Source organism: Choloepus didactylus, assembly GCF_015220235.1.
Source record: "Choloepus didactylus isolate mChoDid1 chromosome 25 unlocalized genomic scaffold, mChoDid1.pri SUPER_25_unloc2, whole genome shotgun sequence".
NCBI lineage: Eukaryota > Metazoa > Chordata > Mammalia > Pilosa > Megalonychidae > Choloepus > Choloepus didactylus.
Window position 1 is genome coordinate 4,809,075 of NW_023637607.1, and position 22,663 is coordinate 4,831,737.

General features: G+C 47.4%; 1 protein-coding gene across 1 annotated transcript in view; it reads right to left on the bottom strand.

The window, feature by feature from the left end:
• Positions 1-904: 904 nt before the first annotated feature.
• The window catches only part of ELAVL1 (ELAV like RNA binding protein 1), a 39,874-nt gene continuing 18,115 nt past the window's right edge, over positions 905-22,663 (bottom strand). Inside the window, exons 3-6 of the mRNA XM_037824381.1 lie at positions 20,416-20,519; positions 14,059-14,212; positions 8,562-8,787; positions 905-5,662 (exon numbers count right to left, since the gene is read on the bottom strand). Of these exons, the coding sequence (XP_037680309.1) occupies positions 5,338-5,662; positions 8,562-8,787; positions 14,059-14,212; positions 20,416-20,519 (809 nt within the window). The 3' untranslated portion in view covers positions 905-5,337. The remainder of the gene's footprint in view (positions 5,663-8,561; positions 8,788-14,058; positions 14,213-20,415; positions 20,520-22,663) is intronic.

The following is a 22,663-nucleotide window of genomic DNA, read 5'->3' on the forward strand; positions in this document are numbered from 1 at the left end:
CCCACATCATGCTGGGGAAAAGCTGAGTCAAATTCAAACCTAAGATGATATGACCCTTGGACCCTCACGTTCCCGACCATCTGCTGTCCTGCCTCCAAGTGGGTTAAAACTCACTTTCTCATGACTAGAGGCTATTCCCAGAAGACACTAGTATGACCACAGGGCTCACAGCCCAATGAGGAGGAGAGAAGGAATCAGATGGCCTGGAGATGGCCATCGCCAGGGCAAGGGAGGGCAGGTAACAGAGGAGGGCTGGTGTGGGAGCAGAAGGCCCACTGACCTGAACCTGGAGAAGGGCCTCTGGGTCTCCGTGGGGATAAGGCGGCTAGGGGACATATTCTCAGGGAAGGGAACATCTGGGAAGAAGCAGAGGCGCCGTGGGAGCAACCCAGGGTGCCCTCCCCTGCACACGCCCCAACCCTCAGGGGTCAGACCTGGCACAGGCTTACCTAGGAAGGAAGGAGTCACCAGGAGGTCCAGCCAGTGTTTACTCAGCTGATGGCTGCCCATGAGTTACACACGATTATCCTACACCAGCATTTCTCAATGATCCCACTTCATTTATTACCAAAATATCACAGAACTCCAGTCAGAGATAACATACAGTGTTTAACACAAACCTGATACCTGTGAAAAGAACTAAATATCTGGACAATTGAATTGTCTGGAATTGTTAAGCAACACCCCAAACCGCAGCGCTCTGTACTTCAAAAATACGCTTTGAGAGCTTTGGAAACTGAATTAAAATGTCTACACAGCTATGAACAATTGTTTAATAAAACTTTTTCATGTTTCCATTACATGTAAATATATCAATTTGGCATCTCTATAAAAACTCTGAAAATGGTGCAAAAGTTCCAATCTCTTTGAGAAAGCTATTGACAAAAAATATTTCACACTTCACTGAAATTTTGAAAAATGGTCTTCTTTCGAAGCTTCTTTATTAATCTGAAATCTTCTGGATTATCAAAATCTAGGTTTGCTTTTTCCTTCTAAAACACTAAAGAACATTTATTCACAAGGATAAAAAAGGCAATGGGAAGATGGAAAAAGGATCAGTGCTTTTCTGAAAATAATAAAAAAGCTAGTTACATAAGCATCCTCAAAAGAACACAAATGGGATTCACTTTTATTGTTGGCTTTTGGACAGCAGTGTCATACTTTATTGAAAACAAACCCATGTAAAAACAAAGTTAAAATGAAAAATGGTACCTGAAAAATAAATTATTTTATATAAAACAAATCAATAACTTAAAACACACTAATATACAAAATGTCTAACCATCTTCTGTACAACATGGAATCAATTGAAAAAGCCGCCCCTCCCAAAGCAAGTCACTGTAAACCAAACATCACATGGTAAAAGAGGTGGCACCAAAGGAAAACCCTTCAGGGGGAAAGTAAAAATACAGTACTCAATGCCACTGGTCAAACCTTTGGGGAGCCTAACTTAATACCTGTGGTGTGTTACAAGTGATTTTTTTTCAGTGACCAAGCAAAAAACTGTCACCAAAAAGTTGTGGAAAAATATGATACAATCATTAGAGGTCCGAGGAAAATCAAGAGGTTTTGAAATGTGAACCCTGTAAGAGGTCCGGGATTCAGCTGGCCGCTCAGAGTCTACCGCTACTTTAAGAAATGGTAGGTTTTGTAAATGCCACTCAACAGAAAGCACTTGTGACTTCAGGGCTGGCTCAGGAAGTCTGGGAATGTGGGCCCAGGAGCCTGATGACCAGGAGGAGGTTTCTCCTCAGGAGCTGCCTCAGAGGTCAGAGCAGGTGTGGGAGGTCCTGGGAAGTCAGAAAAGGGTTTGAGGTGGAATGGTGTGGGGCGGGCAAAAGAGGCCCTTGTCAACTTACTATTGTCTTTTATCCCAAACATGAAGGCTTCAAAAGCATACAGAAATAAAATCATGCTGAATGGGACATGAAATGGAACAGCTGAGTGACGTTAACTTTAATTTTCAAGCCCCACACAGGATTGGGGGGCAGTCTCATCTTTTCAACACTTCATGGGCAAATAACCCTCAATTGGAGGCAACCCAGGATAAATAATTGCCAGTAACTGTCTCTGGAGCCACCACCTACTCTCTAATACAGCCATGAACCCATAGCTGCCAGCTCCGAGGTGGCGGCTGGGCTCCCTGCAGCAGCCCAGACCAGGGCCTGGGATACTGGGTTGCTTAGAAATGACAGCAAATGCAGACTCTTAAATGTGAAGGCAGCTGCCACTGGAGCAGGAAAGACTCACCTTCTGGAACAAGGCGGGGTCCCATCTAGCACCATCTGCAGCCAGGCCAAGGGAAAGAAGCCCGCTTGCTTTCAGATATTCTCACAAGATGGTGGAAGGGGAGGGGGCTGAGCGCCCTGGCTGGGAAGTCACTGGCACAAGACTTGTGACTAGAGGCACAGCCAGCATGAGAAAACCACAGTTTGGCATTTTACTGAAAAGCCAAATAAAGGGCCGAGCCTAAGGGCAGAAATGGGTAATTCAGCCCATTTTAAGCCAGAAACAGGCTTGCCAATTTCCAGCTGCTGAACATGTAGCTATCAGGGGAAGATACATAGACCAAAACAGAATTCAATCAAAGCCTCTGTGATATTGACCAAATTAAACTTTTGATAAATTATCTACTCTTAGTTCTTTTTAATCAAAGTCTCAAATAAAAGGAGAGCCCTGGTTCACGAAATATAAATAGGATTAACTTACGTAGTTTTTCCTAAATGTTTTTTTCTGGATTGAAATTTTGAAAAAAGGGACCTTCCTTTTGCATTATCTCCAGATAAGATGTAATGAACGTTTACCACCCAGCATCTAGTACCTTGACTGGGAAGGAAGATTGCTTTTCAGGAGAAACATTTCCAAAGCTAAATCCATCCTCACTCTTGCAAATTAAAACTCCCAAAGAAATGCACAGGGATTTTTAGCTAGAGGACTGTTCAAACAGCTGAGACCACATAAAATGAAAATTTTACCAAACTGAGAAATCTCAGGTAATTTTCAAAGGTTCATATAGTTCACATTTCCTTCCCATCTGTCCCAGCATCAGAGAAATCAATATGGTTCAAATAAAAGGGGGGGGGGGGGAGATGAGGTGCTGGTGTGTGCCCACCACCATTTTCACAGTTTCTGCTTAAAACAAAATTCTTTTAAGAAATCAAACATTAGCTACAGCTGGGAGGAATGTGTGGAAATCGTGAGACTTGGGGCAGATTTCCGGATTGGGAATCCCATCTTCACTCCAAAGACGTGGACCCAAGGCTGCTACAACCTGAAAGGTGTATTTTTCTAGGAAAACATTCTGGTCCCAGGGGTAGGAATACTCTGGAGTGCCAGAGCAGGGAATTTGTGTTGAATCCAGGCGGCCCGGCTTTGGTTGTGGGTTTCAAGAGGAGCCCCACAGCTGGCCTTTACTTAGCATCCGTAGCTTTTGTGGGCCTCCAAGGAGGTCCTCAATGGTGCTTGACCAATGTAAGGGACCAGGCCTGGGTACAAACTGCCTTTAGTGGGAAAAGCACATGGTCACACTTAGATTTGTGAGGACAATGTAAACAGCTGGCAGCACCTCAACTGAGTATCAGGGCAAGAGAACGGGGACTGGCAGCCTGGGGCATTCAAAGTGTCCAAGGGCCACTCCAAACACTGACCTGCTCTGGAGAAGGGCCAGGCCTCGCACCCCATTTTCCACTTCAACAGGTAAATAGAAAGATAAATAAATAAATCCATAATGCCATGCTATCAATAACTAAAATAAAATAAAACAAACAAAAAAAAACCCAGACTCTCATTACATGTTTTAGTCTCGCATCAAAGTTAAAAACTGCTGGTACAAAGTTTCCTAGTTATCCCTTGCTTGATTCTCTCTGTACACTAGACATTCATAAAAACTAGATTACATTCCTGGAGAGTTGCCTGGAGACCTGGCCCTGCCCACTCCACAGGTCTGCTCTCAGACTCTGCCTCCTGACTCCCCATTTAAAAAACACCCGCCTGTGACTGCACAGTTTCTATGTCACAGATTTGCAAGGGCTTTTTCTCGAGACAAATATTTATGAATTAAGACCTTAAAAATTCTCCCTGAATGCTGGACCATCTGTATCTTACCTAGCCAAAAAGAAAGAAAATGTAAAATAAAAAACAAAACAAAATTCGAGCAAAACAAAATCAAATTTAATGGTCTTAAATGCAAAAGTAAAAACAAACAAAAAACACAAAAAAGCAAAAGAAAATTAACAGAACAACCCAAAATGTCAAGGCAGTTATGAAGAGAACTCTGAGGGTTAATCTTTAAAACTACAAATCAAAGGTTTTTGTTAATAGACAACTGGCAAGAAGTAAGTACTTTTCTGCTGAGTGTTCATACGAAAGCAAAATTTCAAAACAAAATCCGACTAAAATAGAAAAAAAAATCTAGCGCTCACAAGAAGGGATGCGAGAAATACAATGCTCAAATGTTTATATGTTATTAAAAAATAGAGCTATCTTACACATTCAAGCTATGTTAAATGATCTTGGAAACGGGAAAAATTCTCATGAACAATCGTATCCGAAGTGTGGGGCACCGTGCATGCAATGTTTGGACAGAAATTCGGGGTGTCAGAGTAGCAACACATCTTCAGGCGTGTCTGGAGCTTAGATTTGACTCTGGAATATACTGGAGTTTCCCTGAAACTCTTTGGTCCATTCCCATTGGCGCCTGGGCTTACAAAACACGCTTGAGTCCTTCTCTGGAAGGTCTGGCCCGGCATGTGGCCCCCCTCCCCTGTGGTGGCGCACGTCGGACGGGCACGCTGCTACTCCCAAGGCCACTTTGCAGAGCCCTGGACTGAGTGAGCAGGAGGTGGCAATGGACCTGCTTGGGAAAGCAATCTCCTGTCAACCAAGGCATAAATCATTTAAAACGTTGAGAAAATGCACACTCAGCCTCTGTCTAACATCTTTAGTTTAAAAACTAAAACTAAAAGATAACTTTTTTTTAATCCAGTTTGTGGAGACATCAAATCAAACAAATGTTAGACGGTCATATAAGTTAAAGCATGCTTCAGTTTTACCACCATCCAGAGGGACTGGTTAGTTAATGCAGTCTACTTAGATTTCTGTTTAATATATATTTTAAAGGAAATAACTTAAGAAACTTAAAATTGGTCTAACATTGTGGGATTTCAAACATTTGAACATGTCGGTTGCATCCCAGAGTATAAAAAACCTTGTCACTTCTCATTTAGACTAAGACAAACACTTGTGAAAATTGGCGCAAAATGAGTTGTACAATAACAAAAAAAGTTTCAACTTCTGTCACTCTTAATGATCTATTCCGTACAAAAAAGCATGAGCGGGTTATTTGTGGGACTTGTTGGTCTTGAAGGAAACCTGTAAGATTTTGTCCCCCAGGCGGTAGCCATTCAGACTTGCTATGGCCATCGCAGCTTCTTCATAGTTTGTCATCGTCACAAAACCAAACCCTTTGCACTTGTTGGTGTTGAAATCACGAATCACTTTCACATTGGTCACTGCGCCAAAGGGGCCAAACATCTGCCAGAGGATTCCCTCATCAGCATCCTGACCAAGGTTGTAGATGAAGATGCACCAGCCTGAAGAAGCGTTTCCTGGGACATTTACACCAGAAAGCCCACTCATGTGATCTACACCCATAGGGGAGAACCTAGCAAACAGAGAGCACAACATTCAGGTCAAGTTCAGTTCAGGCAAATGCGTAAAGGCAGAAGGCACAGGAAGGGCAGTGTAAGTACCTGCTGACGCAGACATCAGCCCCACTTCCCACCCTGTGCAGCCAGCCAGGTTCAGCCGCTGCTTGAGCGGCTGAAGACTCAGACAGCTGTGTCAATCAAAAAATTTTTGATTTTTTTTTTTTTTAACTGAGAGGAATTCAATATGGTAGTGGAGGGAAGGTGTGGGAGCCCTTGTCTAGAGGGAATCCACTCTGCTGAGGCACTTGTGGTCTGGAGAGGGCTGGAGCCCCAACCCTGACTTATCTCAGAGCAAAGACCCGTCGGGGCCTCGGATCAGCTGCTCCCTCCACCCCCTTGGGTCCTGTTTCGTTGCTCCTGTGGCTTGTCACATTTTATGTGCTGGAAGCTTCTTCCATGCTCTCCTAGGTACTTTTAATTTCCTTGGATCTTCCTGGTGGAAACGAGTTCCTCATACTCTGTGCCTGTGTGTGTAGTGTGGGGCCTGGACTATTTTTTTTCCCCAAATTTTGTACCTTCCCCTTATCGAGACCTTCCTTCCCTGAGGGTTCACAGAAGAGCAGAGTCTGGCAAGAGCACACCCCCGTGAAGGACCTCTGCAGAGCACAAAGAGAATTCCTTTCCCACAGCTCCAGGACACCCTTGCTTCTGGCTCAGAACATCCCAGAAAGGCCAGGGGCTGAACTGAGGGTGGGTAACTCAGGGGATGGGGGAAGAGGAGTGAGGGACACTAGCAGTTGCAAGTTCACCAAACTTTCCCGAAAATGTGGGGCCCCTCCCAAAGCAATACTTTTATTTACATAAGAAATAAACCTACTGAAAATGTGCAGCTGTTGCAATAAGGATTAAGGTAGACAAGGTGATAAAATCGTAACTGAAGCCATGCTGCCCTCCAGAATTAAAAAACTAACAGTCTTAAGGTTAATTTTAGAATATTTGAGTGTGATATGGTATGTGCAAAGCCACATTAGGCAACAGGAGAGGATTACCTGCTCCAGACCAAAACCCAGCTTCAAGCTGTGGGATCCATCAACCCAATGCCATACAAGAGATTCCCGCTCTCAACAGATTAGAAAGAAGGTGGCCGACACCCCCTGCAAGAGGCTGCCTGCTGGTCCCAGGCTTATTTTCCACATGTATGGAGGATTCAAGATGTATTACCGGACCTGGCTTTAAAATCTGAAGAATAGTTTTAAAGAGACCACATGAAGATGCCTGAGTGGTTAAATGACTTGGATACATTTTTAGTGGTCTCTGGGCACCCAAGTATCTGTATGACATTTAAGCCAAGATGGATTTCAACAGCACTGGAAAGAGGTACCTCCTTTTAAAAAGACCTTGTTTCCCCCATACAACACAACTGCTTTGGAGGAAACCACATACGGACTCGAGTTATTAAATTTACTTAAATTTATATGTGGTTATTACATTGAAAATAATTTGAGGCAGTATTTACTGCCTTTGATTCAAATTATTCTCATTCTTACTAAATTTTCTAGTTAATTGTTTTTCTCCTCCCAACTAGAGCTATTTTTTTTACCATTAACAGTGATGATTCCCCCCACCCCACCCCACCCTCAATTCTTTTCTCCGAGGTACAAAAGGAGAACTGACTGCACACTCTGCTCAGCTGGGTCCTCCTTCTTGATCTCAGTCTGCCTTCTGGTGGCGAATCTTTCCCTGCTTTTCCTCCTGACTCTCCTGCCCCGCCCCCTCTCCTCCCACCTCTCTTTGCTGTGTTCCCTTTGGTATTGACTATCACTTTCCTACGTCAACAGCAATTTTGGCTCCTCTGTTTTCCCTTTCTTTTCTATTCCCAGTTACCATGACCAAAGCCCAACGCACTGCCCCAGCCTTCCTGGTATTCCAGTTCCTGGTTTCATCGGGCGCCACCACCCACCCACCCCACCCTAGGAGGAGTAATGTGACTGCATCATCTCAGTCGCACAATTGGATCTAGCTCACTTCACTCCAAAGACGCTCCCAGCCTTTGTCTTTAAACTGGAAAGGCCAGGGAGGAAAGGTCAGATATGGGATGTGAGCAGAGTTGGGAATTCTGGCTCACTCGACTGCACAAACGCCCTTCAAAAGAGCACTTGGGGAACTAAGCAAGGCCTACCTGACCTTGCGGCTTAAATGGAGGTGGGAAATTGGAGAAGTCAGAGAGAAAAATCTTTAACACACCACTGAAATAAGGCATCATGCTATTTTTTGAGGGTTTGACAAAAAACTAGCCACCCAGATTACGGCCTCTGTTGACAGTGAGGCAGCAGGGAACACACCGACTTTGGAGTCCGAGTGGCTGGCTCCAATTGTCTCTCCTCTACTAGATCCTGGCAACTAGAACCACTGTCAACAGGGAAAGGCTAAGGAATAAGTGAACACTGTTCAATTCCAGGAAAGGGTTCTGAGACAGAAGGCAAGATATACTTAGATATGACAATGACTCCGCACGAACCTATGAGAGAGGTTTGCCCTAGGACTGCTGTCTAAAACCTCTCGCCTAATCACACCCAAGGCTGCATCCTTTTCTCCCATGGATATATGATGATGCTTTTAACTTATGGCCCATCCTTGTTTAACTAGATAGAAATGAGCACACTCACTGCTTCCAGTAGCTACTTGGAACTAGCACTGTCGTCTTGATTCCAATGAAAGACGATGCTCAAATGGAAATACATGGCTTTCATACAGGTACCTTGTAACAGGGTGGGGGGCTGGAGACAAGAATGACTCCAAATGAAACTTTCTAACAGGATCTGCCTAGCGCCCCCAGTACTTTCCATCTCATGTCACCCACAGGCAAGAGTGAGCACAGCACAGACCTTCCGAGGCTCCGTCCTCCTGACCCACCTGAATCTCTGTGCCTGGTGATGAACTGGCCCTCCGAACCGTCTAGCTGGCGAGTGGTACAGCTGGGAGAGCAACGCCACATTTTTGTTCTGGTTGGGATTGGCCGCAAACTTCACTGTAATGGGCTCGGAGGAACCTGGGGGTTTATGACCATTGAAACTGGTAATTGCCTCTTCCGCTTCCGATCGTTTGTCAAACCGGATAAACGCAACCCCTCTGGACAAACCTTTTTAACAAACCAATAAAAATGAAGTTAGGGGAAAAATGCAAGTACTTTTAAAACTGAAAAACAAAAGTCAAATCAGTCTGCTGTGGTTCAAATTGAATGCTTGGTTAATGAAACAAATGAAAATTAAACCCAAACATGAAAGCAAATTAATGGATTTAAAAATAATAATAATGACCAATAAAAGACTATGGTCTCAGACTTTCTTCTGAGTCAAAGTGGCAACTCCACAGTCTCAGTGGCAACAGGTTTTTAGGTGACAGACATCTCAAATAAGATAAAAACCTCTTTTTAAATAATATAATAGGAGAAGAGAGTACATGCACCATTGCTATTTAAATGCCCAGCCCCCACCATGAATGGCTGAGGGCAGAGTGGGTAAGTGAGGGACCATGTGGGGCAGGTCTGTAACGGTGGGCTCCAGGGATGCCTCAGCTGCCTCGTCCCACAAGCCTGCCTGAGGAGCAGCTATGGCCTCCTGAGCAAGGGGCCCAGCACAGCATTGCAGACCAGGTTTGTGTTCCTCTGCTGCCTTTCCGGCCCAACACAGTACTCAGCACTGCCTGTGCACCTTCTCCTTCACCTTCAAAGAGTGCTCTTTCTCAACCCTCACCCGACCTCTCTTTCCTGCCCCTGTTGCCTCACTCACCTCTTGGAAACTCTACTTTAAGTCCTGGGACCTTCTGTGGGCCCTAAATCACTCTGAAAACTAAATAAGGGCACTGATCCACTCCCCAGAAGAATTCTCAGGCACACACAACAGTGCTGATGGCTATCCACTGACTCTCCAGGTAAGTTCAGAGCCCTTGCCTCAGGTCTGCTCTGTATCCAGTTCCCCTTCCTGTGCAGGAAGGGCCAGGGCCCCACCAGTGGGGCCTCCAGTGACCTTTTGGAGGGCACCTTCTCATGCCACCAGGACTGAGAACCTGAAGGCAAGCCCTGTATCGCCTGCTCTAACAATTCCTCAGCAGAGGGGGAAGGCAAGACTGGGTGAGGGTGCCTGAGACCTGAGGCCCGACTGCAGTTAGCCTGGCACAAATGTGAGAAGTTGAGCACATGGAGGGGGGAGAGTGTTTAGCCATCCTCCACTCATCTGTTCATCCATAGCCTGGGCCTGTAGACCTAGCCATTACCCTTAAAGAACTCCAGGAATGGGGATGTGGGATGGAAACAGCAGAAGGCTATGTGGGGGAGGAAAAAGGACTAACTCCTCCACCACGGGGTCAACTTTGAAGGCCATGGTGTAGTTACAGCAGAAGAGGTAACAGCCACAGTGGGACTGAGTCTGAGCGTAACATAACTCGGCTGGAGTTGGGGAGAGGTGGCTGAAGGGGCGTCCTGCTGAGGAGGAGGCTGCAATAGGTGGCCTCAGCCTAAACACTCATTCTCGCTGCAATAGGTGGCCTCAGCCTAAACACTCATTCTCAAGACTGCCACTTTAAGGCTTCATCTCCAGACAAAGACCTTTTAACACACTGTGAATGAGAATTATCAAAGCAGGCAGCCCGGGGCCTTGGGTACCCAGCTACGGAAGCACGCTGAAAGTCCTAACAGGTCAGCTACCCACATCCTGGCACCTTTCCTTACTACTTTTCCATTATGGGTGTAGGGCAGGGTTTTTCCTGGCTGGCCCAGAGGCCATGGAAAGGCACAGAGACTCAGGCACACCACCCACAGGGTGCTGGGGAGACAGGCGTTGCTGCAAGGCGCAGTCACTCCACTTGGGCCTGAATGGGCACGTGACAAAGTGGGCCCATACAAACATGTGGACAGAGGCCAGGGCCCCACAGGCCAAGGATTCTTTCTTTAGACCAACCTCATCCTATACAACATACAGTGCATACCTGTACTGAGCCCTATAGCAGATGCTCCAAATTCTCCTGACTGGGAAATCCCACTTCCTAGCACTTCCGGAGCACAGGATCTGGGAAGGCTGCATGGCGTCCCCCAGCTGCCTCAAAGCTCCCTGTATTTGGTTCTATGATTGTGTGTCAATTTAAACACCCAAAGGGCCAAAGATAATCACTGAACTGGCTAGATCAGACGCAGCAAGACAAGAGTATGCTAGGAAATTTCTAGAGCCTGAGCCCATTTTTATTTTCAGTTCAGAAGGAATACCTGAAAACACACACTTGGCACTGTTTTAGTTTACTCTTCAGTGGCATGAAGGACAGCTCAGTCGGATATGGAGATCTAAAAGAAAAGCTAACCTTAGGCAAATATGACTGAAATATTTAGCTGGCTGGCTCTTACAGAAAGCTGCCTCCAGGGAGATATTTTCACTCTAATAAAGACCTTGAGATTGAGCAGAGAGAAAGTGTAAGTGCAAGTGTGGTTTCCTTGGTCCGCTTTATCTTTCATAGAATGGTTTTCAAATCAAAACTACCCAAGTAAAAGGAAGAAAGCTCAAGAAAGAGAAAAAAGAGACTAATTTAACTTACAGGAAAATGAACTCACTAAACCATTTGATGAATTCATAATTTTTAAATATGGTTCTGTATTTTTTCCTAGTGTTCTTCAGAATTAATACCAGAGACCAGTAAATGGCACAATCTCCAGATGATTAAACTATGAAGTTCACAGTTAAAAGAGATAAAGAAGCAAAGACACTTGAAAAAAAACTTAAGTTCTGTGAGCTCAGGACGTTAAGATTTTTAAAGAAAATCTCTCCATTTCTTTAACACTAAAAACATACAAACTTGAGACACAAACCTACCTTAGTTTCTACTGGAAATGTTTCACTCTGCCATACCCTTCTCTATTACTGCCCCACTTTGGCTTCACGAGGCCCCAGCCACAAACTGGCCTCATCCCCAGCACAGGGAAGCCCTAGTGGATGGCCTCCTTCTGGAGCAGAGGGAGTGGGAGGGAACCCCATGACCACAGGGTGTTCACCTTTCCATTCCAATTCTACACCCAAGGGTTGGGAAGCAGGTCTGGGCAGAAGGGTAGAGGTAACCCCTCGGATACCCTCGTCTCTCCCTTTCCCCCCCACCCCTGTCTCCTGTCTTCTTGCAATGATTCTGAAGACAGAAAATGCATGGACCCATCAACTCAGGGTAGGGTCTGAGCAGGGCAGCCACTTCTTTGCTGAAGCAGCAGAGGCTGGCAGGGCAGGTCCTGTGAACCACTTTGAGGTTCATGGCTGACACGAATCGGGGAGCACTGAGAAAGACACTGCCCCTGCAGAGGGAAAGGAGGCTAAGTCCCCATCATACAGAAGAGGGGACTGCCTGCAGAAGAGACCTCCCTCAGGATGGTGGGTACACAGGAACCTGAGAGGTTGAGGAGACCCTAAAGGGACAGCAAGGTGCACTCCAACTAGAGAGAACCGGCCCACTCAGCAGGGCCAGGCTGGGGCTTAAAAGAGCACAACAAGCAGAAGCAAATAGCCCATGTGGAATCTAGAAAAGGGGAACCACAGATGCAGAATTAGAGTTGGCATGGTCACCATTCATGGCTGTGGGCAGCCCCTGAAAAGCTTCTATGCAGAGGTAGGGGTGGGGGTGGGAATAAACATTTGCCAAGTGACTAGCTCATTCTCTCTTTAAACTGCACTTGAAGGTAAGTAAGTAAGGGGAACCTTGGGACCACAGGAAACTATTCTGGGGCAGACTGGGGTGGAGGCATGGGGAGAGTTTGACACCAAGCAAATGGCATCCTCCCGGCCTGCACTGGAGCAAAGGGGCAGAAGGAAGGCAATGGAGTCAGTGGCCCCCACATCCCTCAGGCATAGCCTGATGTCACAGCAGTGTCTGTGCCTCCCATAACACTCCAGTGACCTGAGCCCGTGCACCATGCTCCAGAAGTAGAGAAGAGCATCAGCTTTGACAGAGCACAGCGGCCCCTTCACCTCAGCTGCCAAGAAAGGGGCCCTGACGGCTAAGCTCCAGTATGGACTATGGCCTGGGCAGAAGGCAGGGCCAGCACATGCCAAGCTGAGCTTCCACAGTTGGGGTAGGAGATGGGAGAGCAGATGGCAAGGCTCAAGGGGAAACATGTACCTCCAACCCTCTTCTGACACAAATGGGGACAGCCCAGCACGTTGGGGATGAAGGGCAAAGGCCAGTGCTGATTTCCTCCGGCAGCCTTCCAAGCCTCAAAAGGGAGATTGCCCCAGAGCCACGACCTCCTCTGACCCAACTCCACAGTGCTTGTTTTAACAAACTGGAGCCACAGGCTGGTCCCCATAAGGAGGTGAGGAAGACCTGATAGTTCAGTTAGCTTCACTGAGCTCCATGGGCAAAGAAATCTTCCTTCTTAGTGTGTCAGCAAATTCCCCCTCCTATTTGGAACAGAATTTAGGAGCCCACAAGCAGGGATGGCTCCAATTTTTTCTTTTCAAAACTATATGTTCAACTATTTCTACTAAGAGGGCTTCAAAGAAACCTACAAACAATTCCAGCATACAAGCTTCCGTAAAAGGGCTTATGTTGTCTCTCAAGGGCTTTCCAAACCTCTTTATGGCTTGTCTCTCATCCCCACACCCACTACTGATTTCAGCTGGATACTGAGGAGCCAGCAGGGTGTGCCCTTAGCACCCCAATCCCAGAAACCCTGTCCACTGTCAAGTTGGCAGGCAATGGCCGCCCCAGCCAGTCCTCCGACCCCCTTTATTTGAGCTGGGAAAAGGCCTGCCGCCTCCCCAGAGCTGCTTCCACTGGTATGTGTGGGTCCTCAGCTGCTTTGTGCAAAGCCCAGAGCCCAAAGTGTTAATGTCTTGTGCTAAGATGACCTGAGGAGGAGCCAGCAAAGTGGCCGGGTCTGTCAGCAAAAGGAATTTACTGCCTTTGAGCTCCACGTGCTTTGGATGTGTTACCCAGGGGGGCATCAAAGTTACAGAGACTGAAGGACAGCTCGGCACAAACAGTCAACCTTGGTGCTTCCAGGCAATTCATGTGGGGATTACGGACCACAAGAAAAGACTTTCACACTGAAAACCATCTGCCGGAAACACAGAGCAGTAGCAGCCTTTTTTCCCTATTCATAGGCAAGGCTGGGACATTCAGGTGCCTAAGGGAAGGTGCCAGAATTTCTTGGTGATTTTATCATAAAATGCTGGCCTAACATAGGGGCTTCCTTTATCCCGTTTTTATCTTCCCAACCTCATAAAACAAAAGCCAGTATCTTCTCATTTTTAGTCTGTCCTCATTTGTGGAATAAATAAGGAGATTTAAGTATCAATCAAACAGCGATCTGTGTACCTTTAGAGAACCTGGCGCCTGACCTAGATGGAAACCCTCACTGCAGGTCGCTGGCCACCTGCCATACCTGTGGTCTGATCCACGAGGACACGGGAGTTGATGATTCGTCCAAACCGAGAGAACATGTCCTCCACGTCTTTCTGGGTCATGGTCCTCGGGAGTCCACTGATGTATAAGTTGGCATCTTTGATGACCTCTGAGCTCGGGCGTGCGTATGACACCTTGAAAACAAAACAGCTTTCTAGGATTAGGGCAGATACTGAGGGAGGGTGTTACCTTTTCAGGTTAAAAAAAAAAAGCCAACCCTAATGTAAGAAATCAACACAGCACAAGGTATTATAATAAATACTTGTCACAGCAGCGGCAGCTAGGCAGTGAGGCTGAGTGCCTTATATCATTTTCCCATTTGGTCCTCACCATCCCCTGCCGAGGCAGATACTGGCTCTGCTTTACAAAGTAGAGAGGCCAGGATCCCTCAGCTGGTCAGTGGCAGGGCTGGGACCCAAACCCCATCAGCCCCTGTTCTGACCATGTGCTTGGAAGGACAGGAGTCAGCCACAACTAAGGGAGTCAAAGCTGAATTATGGGGCTGGGAAACAGGAGAAGAGGTTGCAGTGACCCCTGTGTCCTGGGAAGGGTGAGGCTCCCACACAAAGGGACCCTGGATGTTGTGCAGAAGCCCTCAAAGGAAAATGTGGTCCAGGTGGAGACACAGAAACTCAAACCAGAGTTGATCAGAGGACAGTGCCACCTGGAGAGCTGCTCAGGGCTCATGGAGGTGAGCACCAAAGGAGAGTGGGACATAGGGATGCTGACAGTGAGGGCCATGGGCAGCAGGTCCTGTCACAGGGCTGGGGATCTCCAAGAAGCTATGACACGCCCAAGAAGCCAACCTAGGCTGCTTCCAGGCCCACGGCCCCTTGGTTAGGCCTGTGGAGCAGAGCCTTTGGGGACATGTGGTCACTTGATTATGTGTTCAAGGGCCGGGGCAGATGCAGCACTGTCCCCCAAGGAAAAAGAGCTGCTCTGGCTTCCAGGTGCTTTCTCAGCCCTATTCCACAGACGTCCTTAGTCACACTCCTCAATTTCTAAAGAAAGATGCCACATGACAACATGGGTGAACCTTAAGACTTCATGTTGATTGACAGAAGCCAGGCACAAAAGGACAGATGTTCTATGAGCTCACGGATATGAAATAATTAGAATATGCAAATCCATAACCAGAAATCAGAATGCAGGTTACCAGGGGCAGGGCTGCAGGTGAGGAGTGGGGTGTTAGTGCTTCATGGATACAGAGCTTCCGTTGGGGATGATGGAAAAGTTTTGGTAGTGGATGGTGGTAAGGGTAGAACAGCATTGTGGATATATTTAGCACCACTGACTGTATACCTGAAAGTGGGTAAAACAGGTAATGCTATGTTTCAGATATGTTAATAGAATAATAATAAAAAATAACTCATAGAACTGTACAACACAAAGAGTAAACCCGAATGCAAATGGACTATAGTTGATAACATAATTATAACCATATTAGTTCATCATTGTAAAAAAGGTACCAAACTAATGAAAAATGTTAATATCAGGGAGAACTGTGTGTTAGGGGGTTATGGGAACTCTTACCTTCTTCATGGTTTTTCTACAAACCTACCACTTCTCTAATGAAAAAAGGAGGATGTCTGCTCTCCCACTCTCATCTGGGCTTAAAATGCCTGAGACCATCATTGTCCAGCTCCACAGTTGTCAGAAGGGATCTCCCCCATCTCTCTGCTGTGCAGTCTTACCAAAAACCCCTTAAGAGGCTTTGCATTTAGGGCAGGCAGGCTGAAGGAAGAAGGCAAGACTCAGGCCATTCTGCGCTTTCCCAGGACCAAGCTGGGCTAGCACGGAGCTGCCTCCCAGGACCTCCTATTCTGGCCCTTTGTAGACTTGTCTGTGTGAACTGGAAAAGCTAATCAATCCCTCTGAAACTGGGATGCTTGGTAGATGTGATTACTCTTATTATTACTACAATGCTGAAAGGTAGCAACTAGTAAAAGTGAGAGATTATAGAAAAAAAATGGTATACACCAAGTGAAAAATTTAACCTCTACCCTTGGCTTTTTTTGAAGGACACAAGGGATAAGAGCATTCCCAAACCCATCACTCCACAGCACTGGCGTGGAGGCTGCCACTGACTGTATTCCTCATCATCTCCCTAATGAAGCCCCAAAGGAGAGCTGTTTTTTTGGGTCAAATGCTAGGCCAGACTTTGATTCCTTTGTACAACAGGCGTCCTCAAGGAGTATGATAACCTCTTACCTTTCCTTTTCTCTTCAGCTGCTGTCAAATCAGAATCCAATGAAACAGCACCAGGAAATATGGCACACAGTAGGTGGGACACCACACAGTCCAGGCAAGCCCCAGGGCCCCTGTTCTAGGACAACTCGGCCTGGAACCTGCTCCCCTAAGCTACCGGCATGACTTGCTCCCTTGCCTTCATGAGACTTTTCTCAACTGTCCCATTCTCGAGAAACTTTCCCTAATCACTTGATTTAACATGGACCCCCTCAACCCACAAGCAGTGCCCAGTCCCTTCCTTCCCTGGATTTCTCCACTGCACTTAGCATATCTGACATAGCACATATTTTATTTAACTGTTTAGAAACACTCCATGAGGGCAAAATTTGTTTTGTTCGCGACTATATCCCTAGCACCTAGAATAGATGCAGGTGAACAGCAGGCATGCGATAAATATTTGCTGAATGAATGAATAAAAAAGTAGCTGCAGTGACTGCTGTCACTGTGTAGGATCTTGGGGCCATGTATCTGCCTTTTAGTTCTCCAGAACCCTGTTTTATAGATAACAGATGTTATATTTTTCTGGTTCCTAGTGCTTATTTCTTATATTGTACCGGGAAACAGCCCAGCACTGGAACCAGTTCCTGGTCCCAAGCTTTGGCTTTACCTCTGCTTATCTCTATGACCTTGGGAGAAACATCCATTTCTTCCACCTGCAATTAGAGACAACACTTTGCCAGGGCGCAGTGAGGCTGATCGAGATGAGGGGTGTAAGGACCTGGCCACAGGCAGCCTTCAATAAATGTGGGCTGTGTGCATTAGGCAGGAGTCCTATGACAGCAATGACACTGGCTACACTCAGGCCATGCTCAGCCAGTCACCTCCAAGCACCTGTCACACTCTGGCCCAGGTGACCACGGTCCCCTGGGCTGTCACAGGAAAAGATGGACAGGAACAGGGACAGGGCAGGAGTCCCGACTGCGTGATCCTAGAAACGGCACTGAGCCCAAAGAGGACCAAGCAAGACTGCTTGGGGCCAGGCTTGTCCAGGCTGGCTGTGCTTGGTGACTGGGGTCTCTGGGCCCAGACAACAGGATGCACCTTTGGAAAGGCCTTGCCCACATGGCTGGAAGCGGGGTTCCTTGGCACCCAGAAGTGTCCAGCTCTCTCCACATTAAGCACACCACAGGCCCTGGTCTGGAATATCCTCCACCATGTCCTGGGGAACCCCTCCTCCCCCTCCTTCCAGATCTCAACAGTCTTTCTTGGGGGAATGTTCCCTAGCACTTCCTGAGTTGGTTGAAGCCTGCCATGATAGGCTCGCTGAGCCTGCGCCAGGGGCCACCTCCTGGTGATCTGGGGGTTCATGTCTGCTCTGACCCTGGACTCCCTGAAGCAGGCCATAGAACCCCCAGCCCCTGTCCCCTAGTACATACCTGTGGACTGGTCAGGCATGCTGCTTCCTGATGGTGTTTAGTGCGCTGTACACATGAGGCACCCTTAAACTGGGGGCTCTCATGATTTTAAATGTCTTGGTCTCATGATATCTGGCCCAGCGCCCAGCACTGGCTAAAGGCTCAGTAGAGGTTTGCCTAATGAAGGAATGCATGCACCCAAAGGAAAAAGGCCCCCAAAAGCATGCTGGGGGAACTGCTAGAGGAGCTGGGCCCATGGAGGCTCAGGGAAGACTCAGGGAGCAGTGACAACTGAGCACTACCACACCCAGGGGGGATCCACCTATTTAGGCAGGAAGAGGATGGTAGTCAGAAGTCACCAAGGACCAGATTCCATTGTTTAAGACAAGGTGGCCTGAGTGGAGCAGGCTTCCACACGCACACACTGCCAAGACAATACAGAGGGGTACAGTTCCCCATACCCCTGGGGTCCTGTGAGCTCCTGGCTTTGACCTCAGAAAATGTCACTCCCATCTTTCTCATACATAAGAACTTCCTGGGTGCTGTGAAAACACAGGCTGCAGGACCCCCTGGTAGAATCTTTATTTTTAACAAATGCCTGATTCTCCCCACACATGTGATTGAGAAAGCAATCAACTGCACAGTTTTGACACCCAATTCCCCAATGATATATCGAGGGGACTAAGTAACAGATATCCCTAGACTCAAGATGACAACAACTTCAATTGCAAAGAGGTGAAAGAATTATATTCCTATATGGGGACCTGTTTTTTTTTTTTTTTTTTTTTTTGTATTTGAATGAACAGAACTATCAGTTTAAGAATAACTGTTTTGCTCTATACCTCAGCCCATCTGTCTCAGAAACAAGAACATGAACCAGTATTTCCTAGAGGAGGAAGACAGTTCCTAAAGAATGGGAGTCCTGTGCCTTGAACAAAACACGCTGGGGCTGAGGGTGAGGAAGAAAATGCTGTGACATGTGACTTCCTTCACTGGCCTCTGCTGGGGAAGGAACCCCTGGGAGCTGTGCTGGACACTAAGATGTGTGAGACGCTCCTGCCCCCAAGAACCATATACTCTATGACCACATAGCACAAAGTACTGTGAAGAAAACAGCCAGATGAAGAAGTGGTTCTCTGGTTCAGGGGGTTGGATCACCAAGTAATTAAGATCACAAAACAGGTTAATGGCAGATACAGGGTAACACCCTCCAAATTGAAATGTGTGTTGCCACAGCCAGATTCTAAGATTTCCCTAGCAGGTTAGCAGAAATAAAGGCTCCCAGGCCCACCCCACAGAGTCTGACTCGGCAGCCCAAGCCAGAACCCTGGGAACCTGTATGCCAGCTGGTTCCAATGATCAGAAAAACTGAGAAAGCTAGGCCATGGCTCAGGCCCCAAGACACTTGTGTCTGATGGGAATCAGAGAGGAGGGGCTTCCTCTAGGTTGGGGTGAGGAGAGGATACGGCATATACAGAGGCTCAAATATGGTCATCTCATCCCCAGTTGCTTCAGATTGCGGGAAACAATTCTCGCAGGCGTGTATCTTAGAAACAAAAGGTGAATCGCCACGTTTGTGGGCATGCCTTGTGGAGGTGAACTCTGAAGTGTGGATGGAGAGGGCTGGTGGGCACGGTCACCACACAGCTGCTGCAGGAAACCAGGTCACAGGGTCCTGGCAGAGTTCTAAAGTGCCCAGGGCTCACGGGAGACATGGGAGCAGAAGGTGGGAAAAACACAAGGTTTCTCTAGGGGGGGAAGGTCTGAGGGGCAGCTGCCAAAGATCCCGGGGACCGGAAGACAACACTTGGGGACAGGGAAGAGGTGAGGTAGGGGTGGTGCTCTGGGCTGAAAGAGAACTGCAATCCGAGTGGAGGGAGTGGTATGTGGCAGCAGGGAATACGCAGGCAGAGGAGACTGTCCTGTATGATGTGACCTGGAAGACTTGCTAACTTGTCACCAGGAAGCCACTGGGGCCTGGTGGAACCTCCCTCAGTTCACTGCAGGGTTCACCATCTCAGTCCCCTCAGGCCTCTGCTTAAAAGTCATCTATCAATGTGGCGCCTCCCTGCGTAACACTGTTCCCAACACGCAACACCACTGTACACCAGCTCTACAAGTGTGAATTTATCTTCCTGTTCACTGGCACATGGTAAATACTCACTAAATATTTGCTAAATGAATAACGAATGACTTGGCAAGAGAAACCAGCAGAAAGGGAAACCAGGCAGGGCAGTGAGGGGTCACCACTGCCGCTGCTGTCATAATCTCACAATGAGAACTGGAGGGAGGAGCTGGCCACACATCTGTGAGAGGTCAGAGGTCAGGCAAGGACGGGAACACCGTAAGGCAGGCAAGTGAGAAAGGAGGACATGCCATGGGGACGTCCTGGGCTGGATGTGGCAGGGGAGCTGTATAAGTGCCCTCTGTGGGAGACTCTACTGCCTATGGCCTAGTGGGGTCAAGGAGGACGTGAGCCACTGGCATAAGGCCTGGGATGGTCACCACCAAACGTGCATCTGACATGACATGCCTCCACTCTAACAGACAGGAGGGCACCCAGAGCACCAGGCCTCAGGGAGTGGACACAGTAACCATGACCTTGACAGTGACAGTGCAGTAAGTGCAGTAAAGGGGGGTTGCTTCTCTGGGCTGGGGCTCAGTACAGATTCCTGGGGGCAGGAACAAATGCAATACAATGAGTGAATGAAATTGTGATAAAGCCTCTTTACCTTAATGGTTTTTGACTGGAGTCTCAAGCCATTCAGCGTGTTTATTGCTCTTTCCGCATCTTTCGCAGTCACGTAGTTCACAAAGCCATAGCCCAAGCTGTGTCCTGTGTGGGAGAACACATGCACACTGGTAAACCAGCCGAAAGAGACATAGAATGAACATGAACATATCCCACTGGGATCAAAAAGACTTGGCCAGAGAAAAGGAAACTTGAAGAAAACAAACTGAAAAGTTAGGAGCAATGACCTCTGGAATGGGATTATAGATAGTCCCTTTCATTGTTTCACTTCTTAGGGAGCTTTTTACGTTCCCTGCAACTAACTAATGTTAACTTCTGTAAATTCTTCTAAAACGGGATTTAAAAAGAAAGACTGCTACCACCTGCAGCCTGCACAACCAATCTCCAAAGCATCGTGGTGCCCAGTCCTACTGGTGTGGGCTTGGGTAGGTGAGGAGGCGGAGGAGGGTCATGAGCAGGAGGACAGACAGTGGAAGGGCCAGAGAAATGGCCATGGTCCCCTGGGATGAGATGGGTGATCAGCCGTCAGCATCTAGGTCATCTCTCAGCCACTCCCTTTCCCAGGGCGCAAAGGTTCACAGCACCAGTTCCACTTACTCTCCCAAATCCAAAGCCAACTTGCCCCAACTGGTAAGCAGAAGAGGCCCAGGGGCATAAAGAGAAGCCAGAGCAGAGAGAATTCCCAGTCTAACAGTGCAGGCTGTGCCCTGGCTTCCTGGCTGGTCACATTTCCAGGGCTTCTCCTGGAACCTGACTCCATGGTCAGTCACACTGTCAACATTACAAGTCAAGGGGAGTTGCAAGGGATGCAAAAACCACAGTTCTCTGCAGTCAGAGAAAAACAGGGGTACAAGGAGGAGGTCCCCACCCTTTCTTGGTGAAATAGTACTGGCAGGAGCACCTGGACACCACAGGAGGGACACCGCATAGCAGGAGGAAAGGCCCCCAGGTTCCAAGGAGGACCAGAAACCATCGCTGAATGTCAGAGTTCACAGGAGACTTACAGAGCATCTAGTCAAACATTTCACTAAAAAAGGAGAAAAGAAAATGGACCAGTCCAGAGCCAGAAATCAATACCCCCATTCCTCATTATGCCAGGGACCACATTGGGCACTGGAGATAGCTGTGTCCACACCAAAGGACTGTGTCAGTTCTCCAGTCTACGAGGAGCACCAAGACAAATATGATGGGCAAGATGCATGGGGGGCACAGGGCCAGTGGGACCAAAGCCCAACACAGAGCAACACGGAAGTGGAGGTCCTCATGGCTCACACCTGTGCCAGCTCATCCAGCTGTGCAGCTGCAAATAAGACCCAGACCTTCCTCACAGATAACAAGACACTGGACCCATGGAGAGCCCTAACCTCACTTGCCACTCTTTCTCTCATTTTTTAAAATAAATTTTACTCTTTGGAACAGTTTTAGATATGCAGAAAAGTTGTGAAGATACTACATAGTTCCCAGGTACCCCACACCCAGCTCCCCCTATTAGTAACACTGGCTTGATACATTTGTTACAATTAATGAACCAATACTGATACATTTGCAATGAGCAATTGTTACTTTTACAATTTAAAAAAGACTGTGCTACTGACTGCATCCTGTGAACCTGTACTTTACAGAGGTTTTTTCAGTTTTCCCCTAATATCCTTTTTCTGATCCAGGAGCCCATCCAGGATCCCACAATATGTTTAGTCTTCAGGTCCCCTTAGGCTTCTCAGGACTGCGGCAGTCCCTCAGACTTCCCTTGTTTTTGATGACTCTGACAGTTTGAAGACTGGTGGGCATCCTATAGAACGTCCCTCCACTGCCATCTGTCTGATGTTAATGGGCTCTTAGGAGCAAGGCCACAGAGGTGAAGGGCCTTTCTCGTCTCGTGTTTATGTACGACTGACATGCTTTGTGACTGGTGATGCTGACCCTGAGTACCTGGCAGGGGGTGTTTTCCGGGCTGCTCCACTGTCAGGTCACTCGTTTTTGAAGGAAGTCGCCATGCACAGCCTACACTTTAGGCATTCAGTCATGTGTGCCCTCTTTCAGGACAGAACACTTACATCAATTATTTGGAATTATTCTGCACAGGCCACTTTCTTTTTTAAAGAAACACAAACAAAATCTGACCCTCCAGATCCATATTTCCAGCAAAACACCCTGGGTTTCAGAGACTCCCCAAGCAGACTGCTGCCCCTGTGCTTCTAGTCCGAGGCTTCTGTCCCATTGTCAACATT